The 22078-nt window shown below is 37.1% G+C and overlaps 1 protein-coding gene across 1 annotated transcript; it reads right to left on the bottom strand.

The window, feature by feature from the left end:
- Positions 1–4479: 4479 nt before the first annotated feature.
- LOC128383612 (low affinity immunoglobulin gamma Fc region receptor II-c-like) lies at positions 4480–17266 on the bottom strand. Its single transcript, XM_053343207.1, has 8 exons — positions 17236–17266; positions 17084–17146; positions 16521–16772; positions 15134–15361; positions 14881–15015; positions 13668–13739; positions 13464–13526; positions 4480–4520 (listed from the first exon to the last, which is right to left on the bottom strand). Exons 1-8 carry the CDS (start codon positions 17264–17266, stop codon positions 4480–4482), a joined length of 885 nt encoding a protein of 294 aa, XP_053199182.1.
- Positions 17267–22078: the final 4812 nt, after the last annotated feature.

Below are 22078 nucleotides of genomic sequence, written 5' to 3'. Positions count from 1 at the left end.
TATTAAAAATGATTGTCTTAACTTACAGACTAGACATCAATGAAGACTTAGAGAATTGTCAGGCTGGAAGGGTGAAAAAACAGTCCTTCCTTGTAAAGTGCAGTTGGAAGCAGTGCCTTGTGAACTATTTTACATTTTATTATTGTTTTACTGTCTTCCCATTTCCCATTACATGAGTGGAAGGTCAGGTCTCTGTTATTAAAATAACCCAACAATATGATCCTCAGGTTGTGAGGATGTTTGTTGAGTACACTGTGACAGGCAGGGATGAGTTATCCAAACAATAATTAACAGATGATCTAGGTCTTGAGAACTTAATGGAAAGTATTACAGAGAAAGTATTAGTAAGATTATATAAGATTATATATTTACAATGGATCAAATCCAAATTAGCAATAGGGCAAATCAGCTGCTGCCTTGGGGCCTCATTTCCCATTGGTAATTTGATTAATTGCACCTTGTAAATATGCGCTGGAGCACTTATGCCAGACCTTTTTTATTTGTTTTTTACTTATTCTTCAAGTAGAAAACAGATGTTAAAGATGTTAAAACTATACTTTGTGTTTCTGGCACATTTCTAGAAAAATACCAACGCTAACATATTGTTCATGGCTAACCAACAGCTACAACCTAGGTTACATCAACTGCATAGCTTTAGTTTATTGTTGAATGTTTTACTAACAAAAATTTGGGTCATTTTATGATGAGCTATACAAATAAGATATAGAATAAGCCTTTTTTGAAACATTTTGATTTGTCAGTTTAATATAGTTATTATTCCAAATGATAGATAGATAGATAGATAGATAGATAGATAGATAGATAGATAGATAGATAGATAGATAGATAGATAGATAGATAGATAGATAGATAGATAGGTGCCCTCCTTTTACCACGTTGCTTCCAGAGTTGCTACAAAAGTATTTTGCTGCAGCAGCACCAGGGGTTTCAGAAAGCAGGTTCAGCTTAACTCTGAGTCAGTCACCATAGAAACATACTCAGTGAAACTAACCTGCTCACTGACAGGTTTTCTTTATCTAACCCTGAGTTTCTCTTCCTTTTTAGTTGAAGCCTGTAGACTAGAAGAGCTGTCACATATGGTGTGTCCTTTTCTTAAAGAGCCAGTTAATATTTAAGCACAAATACGAAGCACAAATTTCTGTCAGAGGGTGATCAGACCTGCTGGGATGTTTTATCTCTGATCATATTCTGTTTGTGTGTTTCCATTTTTCTGTACAATCAATCGTTTATCTGAACAATATTCTCAGCCCTCATATCATCTGAACGACACATCGGGGACATGCTCTCAGTTCAGAACAAGTTCTTTGTGTTGACAATGGCAGTTTTATATGTAACATCGATGATGCTGAGCATGTTTCCAAGGCTGTTGGGCTGTCAGAAACATCAGAAATGCAATACTTGAAGGGTCTTTGTGGTTAATGCGCATGTCTCATAATGACAGTGCCGCTGGTTTGATTCCAGTGAGGGACTTTTGCTGCAGGTCATCCCTCTTGCTTCCTGAAACAGGCCCCAGAAGCTTGCCTAAATTCATCAATTCTTGCCTCCTGAGTTACACCGATTCAAATATACTCCTAGCCAATAAAAAATATATACCCTGTGTTTGGAGTGAGTGGAAAAATTCACCTGGAAGAAAACATAAATTGTTTTAATTCTATTTATTGTAAAGCATCCTTGGGTTTGTGAAAAGCGCTATATAAGTCACATGTATTATTATTATTATTATTTATAACATGTAGAGGTGCACTTGGCACTTTAGTCTCTTGTGGCCAAAAAATGTATTACAACAACATACATTTGAAAAATGATCCTCGCAAATATATGAAAAAATAAATAATGGAAGTTATTGTTACCACGTCAGAAAAATAATGAAAGGATCAGTATCATGTTATAATGTGAAAAGTTTCATGTTATAACTGTTATTAATTTACAGTTGTTTTCATGCAAAGGTGGACTTCCCACTCTAATACGGCATCACAAAATGGTGTGTTTTTCAGTTCTGGTGTGTGGTGAGGTGCAAACATCATGCTCTCTACCTGATGTGACTATTTTCATTCAGCTGTTAGTAGATAGAAGTGAAGCTCGTGGTTAAAACATGCTGCTGCCATTTCATCCTACCATCAAGGCTACAGATAGAGAACTGTCTTTGTGCACCTTAAAAGGGGTCAGAAGACCACAAACTGTGGTGCCTTCCTTGGCATGTGTGTTAGTGCTTGTGGACCTTCTCAGTGTAATCACATGTTACAGGTCCCAGGGATGAGCGCTGTTAGTCACTGCCACTTTATTAGAGGGGCATTACGTATAGATTCCAGTGGAGGGCATATGCTTATAGAACTAGGGTTACAATGTCATAACCTTTGTTTTCTCTGTTGAACACACATACTGTCTTATTATGGAGAGTAAACCTGTGTGTTTCCAATTTAGCAGGTCAAGCTTCTCATAGATATTTGTAGAGTCAGACCTGCTGCAGCATCAACACCAGAAATACTTCAAACAGGAAGAGGAGGTTCTGACCTACATCGTGTTTTAGTTGCATGTCAGTCTGATTCTCAGACAGTCCACAGCAAGACATCATGGATGTTACAGCTCTCTGCATCAGACTGTGTGAGTACTGAGTTTGTATGTCAACCTTTCCTCCATTAATTTGTACAGCCAGCATATTTTATATCAGCTGTCCTCATTTGTCTCTCCAGTGTTGGAAGTTTTGGTTCTACAGATTCTACAAGTTCACCACGGTTACTTTGCTCAGAAAGCCGGTAAGTTGGGTATTGTTAATTAGCTGTTGGGCCAATATAGCCAGGGTTAAAGTCATTCTGGAAAGATATCCAGAAATTGAGCATATCATTCATTTCATTTTCATTTAGTAACCATAAATGTGTATCTCTGAGCAATATACTGTGAAATAGTTACTTTATTAAATGTAGAAAAGTATTATACAGAGTATCTGACTGTTGTGGACCAAAAAAAAGAGCCTATGACCATCAACGTAACATGTTATAACTTATTTAATTCACTGAATGTCTAGTGTAATGGAAATTCTTATTATTCATCTTGTCTGAGCAAATGAGTGGTTATGTTATTTGATTAGATGTATGTGTGTGTGTCATAATCTGTTGACCATGCCATGAAATGTTGATTTAATGAATATCATTGAACTTTGAATTAGAACATCATGTATGTTATAGTCTACTGATTAACTATTGTCCTGATTGTTTACACGTGATGACGTGCCTATTGTGATGACATAGTTCTGTTGATAGAACAATGCCTTCCTTTTCTATGATAATGTATTGTATATAATCTGACTGTTTCCTCTGCACGGGGCTCGCTTTTCCATCTCATGCCTGAGACAGAAGGAGTCCGTCTGCAGACGACTGAATAAACTAGAGAAAGACAACGTTACCGGCTTTGTGCTTTTTGATAAATAAAAATTGCCAGAACACTAGTTTTGTAAATAGTGAATGGTCAATTTGGATGATTTCTTTTTCTGTGTCTCCGATGCAGCGTTTCCACGTATTGTTCCAGACAGACTGCAGTTCTTTACATATGAGAACGTGTCTGTACATTGTGATGAGAATGATGGCTTCACTGGATGGAGGCTGAAGACGAACCTCAACAAAATCCCCTCAGCAAACTCTTCTGGCTGCCACTTATCATCCTGCACCATTTATCCTATCCTTCAGTCACACAGTGGAGAGTACTGGTGTGAAGACGAAGAGGGTGGAAAAAGTCATGCTGTCAATATCTCTGTCACTGGTATGATTAGCTTTTTTTTCTTTACAGACAATGACAAAAAATGATCTCATGTATTTTTTTAGTGATTCATTATATTGTAAGTTTGTATCTATGTTTAGACATTTATTTAAAGCTAATGCTAACAAAACTGCTACTAATAATAATTATAATTACAACTGCTGTTTATGATAAACCAAAGTATTTGTGTCTACATTTTGATATTTATTATATTTGTATGTATATGTACATATGTTTACAGTATAAAAACATCAAATATCATTTTATCATGTTGTTCAGTTGGTTCTGTGATCATGGAGAGTCCTGTCCATCCTGTGCTGGAGGGAGAAGACGTGATTCTTTATTGTAAAAACAAGAGAACTCAGTCAAAACACATTGCAGATTTCTACAAAGATGGATCTCGTCTCAGCACCCGGTATACTGGCAACCTGACAATCCAAAATGTTTCCAAGTCTGATGAAGGACTCTACAAGTGCAGCATCTCTGGAGCTGGAGAATCACCAGAGAGTTGGCTGAAAATTTCAAAACAAAGTAAACATGGTTTGTTTTTGTTTTTTGGCATGTATTTCTCTCCAAGTTCAAGATGTGAAACATATTGTTAAAACAAACCCTAATATCTTCTTTCCAGCAAATGATGAAAAGACCACCAACAGTCCCCGCAGTGACTCTTCTCACCTCCTCACACTGCTATGTATAGTTGTCAGTGCTCTACTGACGGCTCTGTTGCCAAGGCTGGTGGGACTGCTTCTCTGTAGGAAAGACACAGGTACAAAAACATAATGTTTCAATAAATGTTTTTTAAAAAGTTTTTAAAAGTTGTATAGATGCTACAGTAAGTGTGCATAATTAAGTAAAAACAACGTTAAAGAAAAAAATAATTAAGTCAGCAGCTTTCTCTTGCTATATTGGTGTTTGTAGGTGGTGACCCACTATTATACTATAGTAGACCAACATATCTGTCTGTCGAAGCTAGTGTCCCCTTTAACGTAGATGCAGGTGATAATTTGACCCACTCAGTTGTAAACTGTATGAGAAAGAAGTTGTGAGGTTTGACTGTGAGATGGAAAGCTAAAAATCCATTGAACATGCACACACAGAACAGTTTAAAATAATCTACAGCTGTATAAAATTGCTTGCTGCTGCTTGCATCATCATTATTTTTTCGTTTCACCTTTAAACATCTTCACAACAGTCACATTGGCTGGTTTCTGATAAGTTTATTAGTATTGAAGTCATTTATTCCTCCATTCATGTCATTTTTCTATCACAAAGTCTGATGTCACTCCACATCCAGCCACTTCCTCCTCTGTTTTGCTGTCTGTTGCTCCTAAACACTTTCCATCCCATTCCTTTATCACTTTGCCTGATTATTTTATGTACTGTCTAGTCATCACATTCCAACATTCATTCCACCAACCTCTTCCGATTCTTACCTTTCCTGTTTATGTTTCCCCTTACTTACTGGTTGCTTCTCACAGACCATTGCCTACTTGAGTAAAGAACTAATACCTCCTTCTGCCTCGTTGAGGCTTGCTTTTGAGTCCTCATCCCTGTGTTTAAAGATGTTACAACACTTTAAACTTCCAGCACCAAATAAAAAAAAAGATACATAAAAAGGCATCATGGAAATGCCAAAAGTAATGTAAACAAAAGTTTCAACGCTTCACAAGCAAACAGAAAATCACAAGCGTTTTTTCATGTGTTTTTCCCAAACAGAACCAGACGTGTCCAGAGCAGACATCAAGTCACTGTCACCAGAAGAGAGGATTTTCTATTCTCTAGTCGTCTACAGGTGAGTCGGAGGCTGATATGGCATCTCTTCCTCTAAAAATTGCAGTTAATGTTCTTGCAGAAGTTACAACCCCATGTCAAGTAAGGCAAGGCAAGTATAGCGCTCATCACTAACACAGGAGAGAATAGGACAAGAAACATTCAACTAGACAATGCTGTTACTTGAATATTTACCAATGAACCCTGTTATCCCATAACTCAATACACAACCGTCTTTGCTGTATATTGACATGACGTGATGACATACCCACATACTATATTCATGCATGTATTATGCTGTTTCAAGTCTCACTGAGAAGTCATGTCCCTCCAATTTTCCCTTTCTGACAGACCTTAATATAAATTGGGTCAAATATTGGTTACTAATTGTTTGTCCATGATGTGTGTTTTACAGGCCACTGACAACTAACTGAAGGACTGAGGACAGTCTGTTGCTCTACTTCTGTATTTTCAGCTTGTTCTCAAATCAGTGATGATGCAATAGTCTCTCCATTATCAATATTCCTATATGCATGTTTCACCATAAATTATCTGGTCATGAACATTTTACAAACCTTTTCAGGCTCTTATTGGTTGAATGATTTTATAGGCAAATATCAACAGTGCATTCACAGAAAATCAGTAATAACCAAAGTTTATAGTGAAATTTAGGGACAAAATGTAATATTCTCCAGCACATAGTATATTACTTGTCTTATCATTTTTGTTCTGCTAAGTGAGACACATTTTTCTACGTGAACAGACCTTTTAACAGCAACTATATTTAAACTGAAAAGGAGAATCTACTCTTAAAGAAGGGTCTGTGTAAGTTTCTCATTAGGCTCTTCTTATGTTGTATCTGTTGTGACAAGTTAATGGTTTATACATGTTTCTATATATGTATGTTTATATGTCATTCAATAAGGATGTTTTACTTTTAATGCTACAAGAACAGAAACAGACAAATAAAGTGAGCTTAATCTTGACTCTGTACAGTAAATTAATTATGACAGATTGTAGAGTTTATCAGAAATATAATTAAAAGCAGACACTGCAAACATTCATAGTCACTGGTATTTCACCTTTTGTAGCATTTTTTAAAAGGTCATTGTGGTTTATGTTGGGTTTTATACTCAGTTGCATCATCAGTGTCTGTTTTTAAAAACGAGCGGTTTATTCAGATGAGACAGTTAAACCACCTTGAACGTCTGTTCACACGTCTGGAGATGCTGTTCACAAGAACAGAGCTGCTGCTGCTGATTGTAAATACACTCACTGTGGTTGAAACATGATGCTGTTTCATTGGTTTGAGCTGAAGTAGAAGCACCAAGTTTAAACACACGTATAGCGCTACACAATAAACCACTGACATATTACACATACACTCTGGGGTCTGGTTACAAGAGAGACTTCACACCACAAGAAGATCGCTTGTAAATCCACACAGGCCCCACGAGTTTGCATTAGATTTTACTTTCTGTTATGACAACACACTAACACTGAACTCTGCAGGTCTCTCTACATCTTCTTCACTGGCTCTGCCCCTCTGCTGTCAGACTTAAATCCTCATACAGTATTTTTATCCTGTATTATAGAGACAGTAGAGCAAGTAGAGAAGAAATGGAGGGGGAAGAGAGAGATCTGTTGCAGGAACTGAAACACAGACGCTGCAGTTATGTAAGATGCAGCTTAACCAGAAGGCTACCAGAACACACCCAGGATCACATTTTACACATCAAGATAACACACAAGGCTGTTCATGTTTTTGGCTAAGAGTCATATTATTTAATCATCAAATAATATTTGGCTGTTTTTACTGAAATGTTAGTGCAATTATCAGTAATTATAAGGTCATGCCAGTCAGCATCTACTTTCTCAAGAAATAGAAAGTGAGGCCAATTACTTATCAAAGTTATCACGTTATCTAGTTTAGAAAAACTAAGGTTAAACCACAAAACTAAGCAATGCACAATGAAAAAGTAAAAGAATATCACCCTCCCTCCAAATAGGAGCAAAATGCCAAATCATCTAAACACACACACCTAGTTTTGCTATGGTTACAGATTCACTCTATAAATGGCCAAAATGGCTCTCTGTCACTGCTGACTGGGACCCCGGTCCTCTTAACAGCAGCAGTAATCACTAATGAATGAATGAACCTAATGAAAAAAACCCCCACAAAACAGGCGGGAAAAAAAACACCCCACTCCACCCGTAACACCAACTGTTCAACAAGGAAGTCAAGGTGACAAGAAACATTGATAGATAGCATAATGCTGTCCCCTAGTGACCAATTTTCATTCATGCCAAATTATAGAAACCCCCTATAATATAATAATACTGTGCAACTGCAGGATAAAACAACATGGAGAGATATTTTTCATTAAAATTCCAAAATTTGAGGTGAACATCTGTAAAGATACTTCAACCTGCTCTGAAAGCTATGTTTGCATTGTTACCTCTACTTCCTCGTCTTGATGACATCACATTGTTCACGCATACCCATGAACAGTCTGTTATGTGACCTTTTTCGCTAAGGTTGTTCACGTTGTCAAGTTGCATAAGCTATTTCTGATTGGATATCTGTCAGAACATACAGATGTATTTAAAAAGAAAAAACAAGTGAAATCCTGCTACTATAGTTTGTTTGTGAGGTCTCTGGAGCCAGAGGAAGCTTCCTGTCAGAACAGAGTGGGCTCATAAGGAGGGAGGCCTTAAAAAGACAGCAGCTAAAAGTACTCTTATCCTCACTCTCAAAGACAGGACCAAAACTCAATAAGTCCTCACAAAGATAGAATAAGAATTTAAAAAAAACACTCTCACACACACACACACACACACACACACACACACACAAATGTTTAAACTCATCACTTATGGCAACTTGTCCCACAGAGAACCCACCAGCCGTCAACATGGAGATGACACAGGGTGTTAAAAGAGGCAAGGCATTGGATAAGGACTATGTTAATGACGCTGCTGCTCACTTCACCACTGTGCATGACTTCTGATTTGGCTTTTCCAAGGAGTAAAGTAAGGAGTAATTTATGGTATTTTGAGGGATTCTTGTTTCATAATGAGAGTACAGTATATTCATTGTTTCTATAATTTGGCACTAACAACAACTGGTCTCTAGAGGGCAGCATAATGTGGCTAATGTTTCTTGAGTTTGTGTGAATTCATTCCATTTGAAAGACTAAACAACTTTTCATTATTTTTTCCCCAATTTATAATGTAACCCTGGTGTATTATGTTGATATCTGGTCCAACAGCAGCTGAAGGAATACAGCAAAGGAGAAGGAAAGGGAAAGAGAACAGAAAGTGAAGTTCTGGAGGAAACTTGTGTGAAAGTAGTGTCAAGTCTCTCCTGTGACCGGGCCCTTTATTTTTTATTTTATTTGGCGCAATATAGCACACCCAAAAAACACATAAGCTTGGAATATAAGACAAGGCATGTGGATGGTGTCAGTCCCCTTTTAGGTAATTGTTAATTGATTTAGTTATTCTTGACAGTATGGGGATTTTGTAGGAATTACAATGGACCGCCCCCAGAACCAACTGAGGGGAGAAGTCTACTGCTGAACTTCCTGCTTTGGATTGCCCCCCAGACCCATAAGAGGGAGCTGGTCTGATGTTGGTTTTGTTTTGGTTTGTTTGTTTTTGTTTATTAAATCCTCCTTCCGACCAGTCCATTTTTCTGAATCTCAAGCCTGCTAGGGATGCTGTTAGTATGAATTTCGAGTGGGCGGGACCTGACCTAAACCCCAGCTTTGTCCATGAGTGGCATGAAGGTAAAGACCTCAAGGATAATCAGCATTCATCCTACAAAGGAAGAACATCACTGTCCTTTGAGAGACTGAAGCATGGAGATATTTCATTAAAACTCTCTGATAATAGAGAATACAGACGCTACCTTAAAGATTTCAATAAAGACTCAACTGTTCAGCTGTTGTTGGTAAGTGTTCAACTGTGTTTAACTGTAATATGTGCAGCATACCAGCCCGAGTTTGATACTATACGGTATCACAATGTGTAAAACTTGATACTGGCTGTGTCCTGGTAGCCTAAGGGTTAAGATGCATACCACATAGCTGCAACGTCTGTGTTTCAGTTCCTGCAACAGTTCTCCCCACCTTCTCTTTGTTTGCTGTACTGTCACTACAATAAAGGCTAAAAATATTTAAAAATATATAATTTATTCAGAGGAGTCTCTCAGCTCTGACAGCAGAGGAACAGAGCAAGTGAAGATGACCTGCAGAGTTCAGTGTTAGGGAGCTGTCAAAACAGAAAGTGAAATCTAATGCAAACTCATGTCAAAATGTACTTATGTTGAACTCATGTGGTCTGTGTGGATTTATAAGTGACCTGCATGTGGTGAGAATCTCTCCTGTGACTGGGCCTCAAAGTGAGCATGTGTAGTATGTCAGTGGTTTACTGTGTAGCGCTATACGTGTGTTTAAACTTGGTGCTTCTGCTTCAGCTAAAACCGATGTAACAGCATCATGTTGGTATTCAACCACAATGAGTGTATTTACAATATGCAGCAGCTGCTCTGTTCTTGGAAACAGCGTCTCCAGCTGTGTGAACAGACAACAAGGTGGTTTAACTGTCTCACTTCAATAAACCGCTCACTAATAAAAATAGACACTGATAATGCGACTGAGCAAAAGAGCCTAGATAAACCACAAGAAACCTTTTTAAAAATGCTTACAGAAGGTCAACTGCAAGTGACTATTAATGTTTAGAATATGTATGAACTGCAAGCTGTCATAACGAGTTGAAATAATGCTCTTAACTGTACAATACATGCAAACAGTTTACTTTATTCCTCTGTTTCTATTCTTAAGGCAATTACAGCAAGTACAAACATTTCATTCACATTAAACATCTATGAATCATCAACTGATAATAAAGATCATACAACATCAGCAGAGCCTCATGTGAAACCTATGTGTGTGTGTGTTTTAACCACCTTTCCATAACCTGTATTGTGTACTTTTGCTTTGGTTATTGTGGGGCGGGGGAAGGTCGTTGTTACAACCCAGCTAGCTAGAGAAAAGGAAGCAACATAAAACCAGATGTTTATGGTTGAAATATAAATTATTTATTAGCCAGAGTTCAAACCAAATGAGATAATACAAAAGCAGAGGACGTTGAAAGGCCGGTGGATGTTGCTGAAATCAACAAATAAATATAACAAAAAGAAGGACTCCAAAACCAGAGCTATGCCTGCTTTACAAGGAAAACAATGAAAATAAACCTAACCAGATCTCTTCTAGTAATGATGGTAAAACAGAAATACAAAAATGACAGCACCCCTAATCCTGATGTAAATTATAAAGAAAACCAACTAATGTGTGTGATCTCAGTAATAAATGTACTAACTCTGGCCCAGTTCCCAGACACAAGCCACAAGCAACAATACATAGCATACAACCGTCCAAATCAAGTGAGGTGAACTGGCCACAGGGGTCAGCCGCCCCAACTGGCAATCCGGCAGACAATTTAAAAGCTCAGTCCCTGATTGCTGACTTCGTATTGGAGCCGCACCAAACAGAAACCACCACTGGAACCTGAGACGAGGGAGGAGTCTGATCCGGAACCAGAGAGCAACAGAGCAGGAGAGGGAGAGACCAAAAAGGGGACAAAACACATACACCCACCATGCAGGGCCGTAACAGTTTTTGTTTGACATTTCTCACTATGTGTAACAACTGTCTAATCAACTGTAGACGCAAACACTTCTCTCTGTGCTTTCTTCTCTCCGGTGGATTTTTCCATGTGTGATTTTGGTTGCTTCCGAGAAGGCCTAATTCTTTGAGTCTGAGGAACTGACACTGAAGCCTGACGTTTACTGTTGTTCCTTTTAGAGAACTGAAACATCCTTTTACTATTAAACTGTGGTACAACAACATAATACTTCTTGGACTGGAAAAAAAGTTGCCAGTGAACATAATCAGTCACAACTGTTACAAACATCAAACTTGCAAATGACTCAACTGATGACCTACACATTAAACACTGTACCCAAACTCAGTTGACTTATTTGAAAGTAACAAAAATTTAACCAAAACTATGAATGCCCGAAACTAACCTAAACTGTGAGAGCCAGGAGGCCTGGCCAAAAAGAACAAAAGAAGAGGAAGCCACTGGCCCGGCCCAACAGCGGCCGCAGGACCCAGGACTTCCCCTCTAAACTAAAGGAAAAATGCAAAAAACTAAACTATTGAAACAAAGCTGTGAAAACTGAACTACCAGGCCCCCATCCTCAAAAAGCAACAAAAGGAAACACAAAAAGAAAAGATCAGGCAGCGTGCAGGACACAGAGAGAGAGAGAGCTCCTGTGCTCTCCTCTATAAAGAGATCGCAGGTCCACCCACTAATTAGGGCATGGAGATCACCTCCAGGTAAGAGAAGAAGAGAGAAGGGTGGGGAACACATAACACAATTCCTCCAAGATGCATTGTGCAAAAGAATGTTTATAACAGTATATAAATTAATCAATCCATTTTTAGACTAAAGGGTAATTAGAAAAAGAAAAAACCATCCGTCCTTCAGTCAGGTGTCATATTCCTGTAAAACACACAATATGCAAAAACTCATAATACAGCAACATGAGTACATTCAGACCAGCTGACTTGCCTATGTCATGATGATTTATCAGCATCAGTCTTAAGGCCCATTTATGCTCAACGTTAAATACGGATACGGATACGGACGGAGCCTTCTGTCCATGCCCTGTGTTCATTTGGTCCGTATTTCTGCACGTTTCCATAAAGCTTGCAGATACGGACCAAACGGAGAAGTACCACCGGAAACCATGGGGGGGCAGTGTTGCTGCACACTCGATATGTAGCTCTAGTGAGACACGAAGAAGAAATAATAATGGCGGAACTTTTTGAGGAAAGGTTTTTGCAAGTGGGTTAGAAACTTTAAACATATCGTTTTTGTCTTTTATGCAAGAGGAACCTTATCAATATCTCCTCCACAGTCGCCATGTTTGTTTTTGAGTTTGTTGTTGTCATAAACTTTTGACGCTGCCCCATGGTGGATGTATTGGATAACATCCATGCCAATGTAAAGGACGTATGGAAGTATGTGAGCAGTGACGGTAACATCGTTTGAACGTTTACATTTTCGTACGTACGTTGAGCATAAATGGGCCCTTACCTGTAGTCAATTAAAGAGTACACAAAACTCTCTTCCTGTAAATGAGGATCAGTGTTTGCTCTGCACACCTTTGGCTCTGTTTAGGAGACGAAGAAACACATCTGTCAAATCACATGATATTCAGAATTCACTAATTAATTCTTTATGATTCATTCTTTATGAGTCATTTAGAGCTGTTAGTTTCAATATTTTGTAGGTGAGAGAATTAATCTCATTGCTTACCATACAGCTGTAGCTCATTTTAAACTGTTTGGTGTATTTATGTGAAATTGATTTTTGTTTTTACTTTCTACCTCATAGCGACTCAAATCAAACCTCATGACCTCTGGTACAGAACACAACAACATGAGGAGCTCTTCTGTTCTGTCTGTGGTTTTCTCGTCTGGTTTATAACTGTAAGGACCAAATCATTATTTGCACCTGTAAGTACTCAAAAGGAAACACCATGCTCCACAGACAGATATCTTAAATATTCCATTAGTAAAATGGTGAGTGTCAAATGTTTCACTTTGAAACAGCCATGTGACATTTACATTTTACTGCAAATAAACTGAGAACATTCTTTTTGTACAGTCTTTGTGTACATGTGCACATATGGCATCTTACTTAATAAAGTAAGATTTAAAATACATTAAAGTGAAGGTACCTGTTGTACTACATGTTGCACCACAGACCTGCAGCGGTCTTGTTTTCTAGAAAATAAATGCAAGTTAACAGTAAAGTAGAAGTAGAAGAAACATAATGTAAAGTACCTTTCTCCTCCATTTTGATAACACTGTATGTCATGTTCTCTGGGTCAGCTACATTGCCATGTCCTGAGACAGAAATAAAAACACTTAAAGGTACAGTTCACACACTTAAAACACATGAAATTGTGCAGACTGGTTGTGGCTTTGTGTTGTATAAACCTGAATGACAAGTGAGTAAAAGTGAAGTAGAAATGATATGTCACATACCTTTCTCCTTCCTTTGTTTTACGGCAACAGCATATGTTGCGTGGTTTGGATCAACTACACTTTCCTCTGGGACTGAAACAAAAGCAGGAAACCAGATGATTACTGTTGTATTTTAGCAGAAAACGCTAATATTTGGCATACCATACACATATATACATCAGACAGGAGTCTGATATCAGACAGGAGTATACATATTTGCCAAGTGGCAACTTCTGGAGCTGAAAAATGAAGCCAACATTCAGGTGCCAAAATCTGCCATTCCTTAAACAGCCACTTGAGACTTTAGAAAGCAAAACATCCCCATAAAATGTTAAAATGCTAAACTTTACACCAGAAATGAACATGTTTACAGCCTGGTACAAAAATGTTTTGGTCTCTGTCGCTAATATCCCTGTTTGTGACAACTGTATAGGGGAGAGGGGAATTTTTATAAAAAATGTAATAAGGTTAAGCATAATTAAGGGCGAGGCTGCTTTTAGTAACAGATTGGTGCTGTACGTTGACAAGTTGCTACGACAGCAACAATTTTGGTTAGCTAACATAACCATGGTGTAACTCAGAGTATAGGTGTAGTCAAAGCTGGCATTATTCCAGCGTGTTTTCAGTTCATGAAAGTTAATTGTAGCATTTTGGGTGCCTAAAAATACTTTTGGTTGTACTAAGGAGGCTCTCCGAGGAGTCAGATGGTCAGTTTTCACTAGCAGCTGGTGTTAGGGTCAGGTCCACCCTCTTGTCGACATATGGTCATTCTGACTCCTTGTTGTCTTTGCAGTCAGTTGTGTCTCCCTGTGGTCATTTTGCCTGTCTTTTTATTTCATCTCTTTGTGGCCACTTGACTCGTTTATTCCATCCAGTTTAATATTTCCAACAAAGGACTAATTGAATAATAAAATATCTTCTGACCATAACAATTAAAACACACATCTACAACATAAATTACACCAGATAGTCATAATGCATTTTCAGTAATGTTAGTGTCTGAAAGAAAATAATTTAGCATGTAATGTTAATTATGTTAAGCATATTTACATTGAAACATTTTTAGCATCCACATATGACATGATATGATGTTGGTATTCCTCACCTACGTGTGATCCTGGTGTTGGTTTTTCACATGAAAAGCTGACAAATACTGAAGGGCAGAAAACATTGGCATCAATAGAAAACCTGGCAAAAATGTGAAAAAAAGTAATTATTTGAAATGTTTTTGTACCATTGTGTTTCCTACAGAGAAATAGTCCCACTCCGAACAGCAGAGCCGTCAGTAAAGCACCGACAACTATACATAGCAGGGTGAGCAGGTGAGGAGAGTCACTGCGGGGACTGTTGGTGGTCTTTTCATCAGGTGCTGGAAAGAAGATTAGGGTTTGTTTTAACATTATGATTCATATCTTGAACTTGGAGAGAAATACACACCAAAAAAAAGAACAAACCATGTTTACTTTGTTTTGAAATTTTCAGCCAACTCTCTGGTGATTCTCCACCTCCAGAGATGCTGCACTTGTAGAGTCCTTCATCAGACATGGAAACATTTTGGATGATCAGGTTGCCAGTATACCGGGTGCCGAGACGAGATCCATCTTTGTAGAAATCTGCTATGTGTTTTGACTGAGTTTTCTGCTTTTTACAATAAAGAATCACGTCTTCTCCCTCCAGCACAGGATGGGCAGGACCCTCCATGATCACAGAACCAGCTGAACAACATGATAAAATGATATTTGATGTTTTTATACTGTAAACATATATACACATATACAAAATGTCAAAATGTAGACACAAATACTTTGGTTTATCATAAACAGCAATTGTAATTATAATTAAAGCTGCAAGCAGTGATGATCGGGCCCAAGCTCCCCGGCCCCGCCACGACTGAGTGAGACTTGCCGTGACGCATCTTCAAAGTCTTTAGATGACACAGAGTCAACATGAAGTTGGTCGGATTAGGAGGAATTCATTAAAGTACGTGGTGTGAAAATTGTCAAAAATGGTCAACTTCCTATTGGAGTGAGGGTATGGGTCCAAGAGACTTTTTTTGCATCTTTAGGCGTTACAAGATACATATGTGTACCAAATTTCGTTTGTCTATGTCAATCTGACTTGAAGGGCTCAATTTTTTTTTCAATTTTCAAGGGGGCGCTATTGTATCCAGTAGGTGGCGCTATGGAGCTGACACAGTATTGATGCATACGTGTTCAGGGTGGCACCATCTACATGCGTGATTAATTTGTCACAATGTCTGTAGGAGTTATAAGGACTTCCTGTTTAATGGTGAAGGATCGAATGGCGGAGGAAATTGTCGGCGCCGCCACGCTCAAACTGGATCCCTAATTAGAACGTTTTTGATAACTTATCATTTACAATGTCTCAAGATGTTTCTGATTAAATCCCTAGGACAAGTTTGTTAAAGTACAATGCGTGGAAAGCGCCAAAAACGCAGATTCGATACAAAATGACCGACTTCCAGTGGGAGTGAGGTATGGGTCCAAGAGACTTTTTTGTGCGTCTTTACATGATACATATGTGTACTGAATTTCGTTTGTCTACGATAATCTCAGTTGAGGGGCTCGATTTTTAAAAATTTTCTAGGGGGCGCTTTTGAGCCATTTTTTCTCGCCCATTTTCGTAATCCTTAAAATATCAAATTTTTCGCCGGGTCGGACATGATTGCAAATTTTGTTGACTTTCGGGCACGTTTAGGCTGTCAAAAAGGTCTTCGTTTTGTGAGACGAATAACAATAATCTTTACGATTACAATAGGGCCTTCACACTGTAGTGTGTATAGATACCATGACTAACAAAATACATGAGATCATTTTTTGTCATTGTCTGTAAAGAAAAAAAAGCTAATCATACCAGTGACAGAGATATTGACAGCGTGACTTATTCCACCCTCTTCGTCTTCACACCAGTATTCTCCACTGTGTGACTGAAGGATAGGAAAAATGGTGCAGGATGATAAGTGGCAGCCAGAAGAGTTTGCTGAGGGGATTTTGTTGAGGTTCGTCTTCAGCCTCCATCCAGTGAAGCCATCATTCTCATCACAATGTACAGACACGTTCTCATATAGAAAGAACTGCAGTCTGTCTGGAACAATAAGTGGAAAAGCTGCATCGGAGACACAGAAAAAGAAATCATCCAAATTGCCAATTAACTATTTACAAAACTAGACATTCAGTGACTTAAATAAGTGATAACATGTTACGTTGAGTTTTTCAGTCAGAACATAAGATACTCTCTATAATACTTTTCTACGTTTAAGAAAGTAACTATTTCACAGTATATTGCTCAGAGATACACATTTATGGTTACTAAATGAAAATGAAATGAATGATACGCTCAATTTCTGAATATCTTTCCAGAATGACTTAAACCCTGGTTATATTGGCCCAACAGCTATTTAACAATACCCAACTTACCAGCTTTCTGAGCAAAGTAACCGTGGTGAACTTGTGCAATCAGTAGAACCAAAACTTCCAACACTGGAGAGACAAATGAGGACAGCTGATATAACATATGCTGGCTGTACAAATTAATGGAGGAAAGGTTGACATACAAACTCAGTACTCACACAGTCTGATGCAGAGAGCTGTAACCTCCATGATGTCTTGCTGCGGACTGTCTGAGAATCAGACTGACATGCAACTAAAACACAATGTAGGTCTCCTCCTCTTCCTGTTTGAAGTACAGTATTTCTGGTGTTGATGCAGCAGCAGCTCTGATTCTACAAATATCTATGAGAAGCTTAGAGTCTGCTTCACTGGTTTGATCTCATGTTCAAAAGAGACAACCTGACTGATCAACCTTAAAATAATAACTTTATTTAAAAAAGGTTTGTGAAGCTGTCATCACCTGAACTGTCAATGTATGTGAGTCTACTTTGAAATAATAGCTCATTAAGTGCTAAATGGTCAGAGACAATAAAACGTTATCATTGTCTTTATAATATCATGGATATGAATGAACAAATTAATAAATATTACCAAATAAACATGTTGACATTTTTTTTTCTTTGGCCACTAACAAGAAAAATGTGTTTTACATTCACAAAGGTCCATGGTGATTGGGCCTACACTAATTGGTTACAAGTTTAAATTTGATCTGAAGAAAACAAAGAGATACTGTATTATTATTAAAGCTATTAGTGAATTGACTAATCACCATATTAGCTGTCGTCTATATAATCCACTGTCTGAGATAAAGATCTACATAGTTTTCAGTCTTTTGTACAGCTATGGTTACATTTGTATGGTGACATATATATATATATATACATATACACATATATATATATATATATATATACATATATATATACATATACATATATATACATATACATATATATACACATATATATATATATATATATGTATATATATATATATATATATATATATATATATATATATAAGAACAGTTCTGGGGACATTTGGTTAGAATTGAACCCTTGAGGACCCAGGACTCTGAAATGATCATGTTGTCATCTAATTTCTCTGTTGTCTACATCTGAATATCTGAAAGTAGCCCCACTCTGCCCTCTGCTGCCTGTAGGCTAGCTTTCATTTTAAGGGTTCTAAAAAAAATAAAGGTGAGCTGATTTGTATTGTTCATCTCATACAGAAAGTGTTTTTACGTAATGCATTAATAATAATAAGAAAAAAACAACAATACAAAAATGCCAATTAAAAAAATAAAACATTTTAAATTAAAATGTTAAAGATTACGTCTAATAGCACAGGATAAATAGACTAGGAATAGAGTTACAGTACACTTATACATTGTCGCAGAGTTGAGGCACATTTAAGATAACCAAGGGGTCGAGTCTGTTTGAAAGCTTTAGCACTTTTGTTTTTGAGGTATGAACTTTCTCTCTATTATAAAGTCCAATCCAATCCAACTTTATTTGTTTAGCACTTTAAAATACAGAAGAAAAGACTTAGCACACATGAGGCATAGAAACATGATACGTAACAGAAAAGTAAAAGCATACATCTCCCTAAGGACATGTATATTTCAAAAGTCTGTGCGACCAATTTTACAGAAATAGGAAAAATCTGCTAAATAGGTAATAACAAAGGTGAAAATTACAGTTACATAAAAATTATGAACAGGATCGGTGACAAAGGGCACCTTTAACTTAATATTGTGTCTTTTCAGCAAACACTGAACCTTCAGTGTACGAATCTATGTACCTTGTTATTCCACAGGTGTGGTAGTTGGCCTTTTGTCATATCTAGTTACTCTTAAACCTGCCTCATAAACATTCAAAGGTCATGTTGAACTGATAACAACTCATTCTGAAACTTAAATGAACAATGTGCTATCAGAGCTTTACTGTTCCATGATAGGAGAGAAAATAATTTACATTTTCATTATTGATAATCTCTAGAGTCGACATGCATGCACATGTGCACAATCTCAATACATATAATCACAACAAGGCACTTTTCACATAGATCACATTTAATTTAAAGAGAACCAACATTTACTCATCAGCACTCGGTGACAGTATAGCAAGGAAAAACTCCCCTTTAACTGGAAAGGGAGAAAGAGAGAAGAGGGGAGAGAGGAGACAGTGGAACAGTGACAAATAATCAATATGTATGCTTTAAGCAGAATTCTTGGCAGAGCTGTTATATTGGATTGCATTAGGTTACACAGGTGAATGAATGAAGTGGCTGTTGAGTTTACATTATTAGTGTGTAAAAGTTGTAAAAGAGCGCGAACAAACCTTTCCTGATTACAGGAGACCAAGATCAAAGTACCTTTTTTTTATTTGAGGATTGCGCAACCTCTGTGTCTCCAAGGCGAGGCAGCTTCGAAACACAAAACAGGTATGTGTGCTTTTAAAAATTCAAATATACAACATTTTAAAAAATAAACTAAAAAGCGAACAAGAAAATCTGCAGCAGCAAACAGATTACAGACCTACAACATTACACTCATTACATTGTCATACAAGAATTTTAAACATGAATGATTTTCTAGAGGAGCTGAAGTGACTTTTGCTCTGTTGATTTGCTTTTTTTTTATCATTCCAGCTGAATTTATTTCATCCTGTTGTACCTGTTGTATCACCGTTGTCATGCATTTCAAAGTCCTACAGGCTTTTGTGTTTCTCTCATTGTTTCACTTACGGAAAGGTGAGTCACAGCTCTTTATGGTGATTTGAGGATTGTCATTGAAGAAACATTAGAATATGCTGCTGGCTTAAAGTACTTGAAACACTTGAATGACTTATTTGCTGAAATGCTTTTATTTCTGCTTATAATACACGGTTTATAGTCTTGCCATCATGATGCTCTGTTCAATTTCAGACCAAAATGATGAGAAAATGCATCATGACAATCACGACAAGGTAAATTCACTGCTTCCCAAACAGTCAGAGAAGACAGAGAAAAACTGGACAGATGTGCTCCTTGATTTGATGGAACAGAAGAAGGATGTGAAGAGGCAGACAGAAAAACTCAAACCACAAATTAAAAAGGTAAGAGAAAGAAAAAGACTGCAAGAAGAAAAAAAAGAAAATGTGTCACACACAAAATTGACATAATGAAAGACTGAACCTCTTTTTTTTTGCAAAATACATTGTAGAACTAGCAGAATCTGATATTTAGCTTTTTAAAACAATTATTGAAGAATTTAATTTCAAAATATAATATTTTTTTCCTTTTAAACTTGCTAAAAAATTAGCCTATATGAAGATAATTATTAGGAGAAAGCAAGAGAAGGAAGAGGAGAGATTAAAAGTGAATAACATAATGTTATTCTACACTGTGAAGGATTATTCAATATGATTTTTATCCAACAGTGAATATACATGTTTATACAATATGACATAATATGAATCCTCTTTTGAGATTACAGCAAGTATATTTCATTTTGCAGAATTTCACGAAAGGAACCACAAAGGATGGACTATTCTTAAAATCTGCCTTCAGTTTTTTCAGTGGATCAATTCCCCTTGACGCAGTTTTCATTCTTCTCCTTATACACACATGTGGAGGTAAAGTAATACGATACTGTGCTCAGCTTTTGTTTAGGTTTTACTGTGGTGTTTAGTGGTTTGCATGATAGAAACTTCCTGTTGTAAATCACTCATTTTGATTTATTACAGAACATGATGTTTTAATAAACCTTTATTTAACAAAGAAATTTATGTTTATGACATTTTTAAATTCTAATAATTCAACATTTGTTGCACTTTTATTAGTGAAATGCTCCTGTTATAATAGAATCCATGTTGTTATGTGTTTTATGATTACAGCTCACCTGGCTGTATCCATTTCTACAGTGTATAACCACATTATCCTTATTAGTGTCATTGCTGAATTAGCTTTCTTTGCTGCTGTGTACAAATGGAAACGTAAGTCATTGTCCAATGATTTTATCTAACAATAACATCTGATAAGATATGGAATTTTCTCTCATGTTACAAGTTTAAATATTTGTCACTTCTCACGTTTCCCTTTCCCCCCAAAAAATGTCACTTAAACTTATTGTATAATTTCCATTGAATTTTACTTTTTTTCCTCCACAATAAGGTGTGCAGCGAAAGTTGGAGCGAGAGTTGGAGCAACATAAAATGATGTTTCAAAAAGAGTTGACGGCGATAAAGTACAAAGAGGAAGACACGAGACAGGTGGTTACCACACTGAAGAACCTGAATAGCGAACTGGAAAATCAGAGAGATCACTTCAAAAAGCAACTGGTGCAGGTGGAGGCAAAGATGGAGGAGAACAAGACAAAGCTTCAGTCAGTGGAGAAAGAGATAACACAGAGAGAGATGACATTTGACAAACCAGAGGCTTTGTTGAAAGAAAAAGAAAACGTATTAAGAGAGCAGTGGAAAATGGACGAGGCTAAAAAAATACATGAGAGAAATCTGCTGAATATTGAGAAATTGTTGGAGCCAATAGAGATTCAGATGGCTAAAATGAAAAGGAAGGATGAAACTGAATAGGATAGAAGAGATACACAAGCAAAAGGCAAATGTAACCAGAGCAAAATGTAATTGTTACTAAATCAAATTAATTAGTTTCAACGGCAAAAATTCAACAAAAGGCAAAACGAAGTGTAGGATCTAAAAAGTACTTAAATACTGAGTTGCAGATAGAAGAAAATAAACAGAAGCTTCAGTTAGACGGAGAGAGAGAAGTAGAAACTTGATCAGTCAAAGAAGGATAATGAGAGACATCTGCTCAACATGGAGAGACTGATGGAGCCAGTAGAGATGCAGGTCACAATAATACATATAAAAAAAGAAATAGACCTTAATGTGTGAAGTTGTTACTTATTTGCAACCTCCTCAAAAGTATGTTGCCACAGGGTTGTTTTTATATTAAATGTGTAAGAAAATGTATGTTTGGTTTTTTTGGTAGTAATGTAATATTTTACTGTAATACATCCAC

Source organism: Scomber japonicus, chromosome 22 (assembly GCF_027409825.1).
Source record: "Scomber japonicus isolate fScoJap1 chromosome 22, fScoJap1.pri, whole genome shotgun sequence".
Classification (NCBI taxonomy): Eukaryota; Metazoa; Chordata; class Actinopteri; order Scombriformes; family Scombridae; genus Scomber; species Scomber japonicus.
This window is presented reverse-complemented; position numbering and strand designations above follow the sequence as displayed.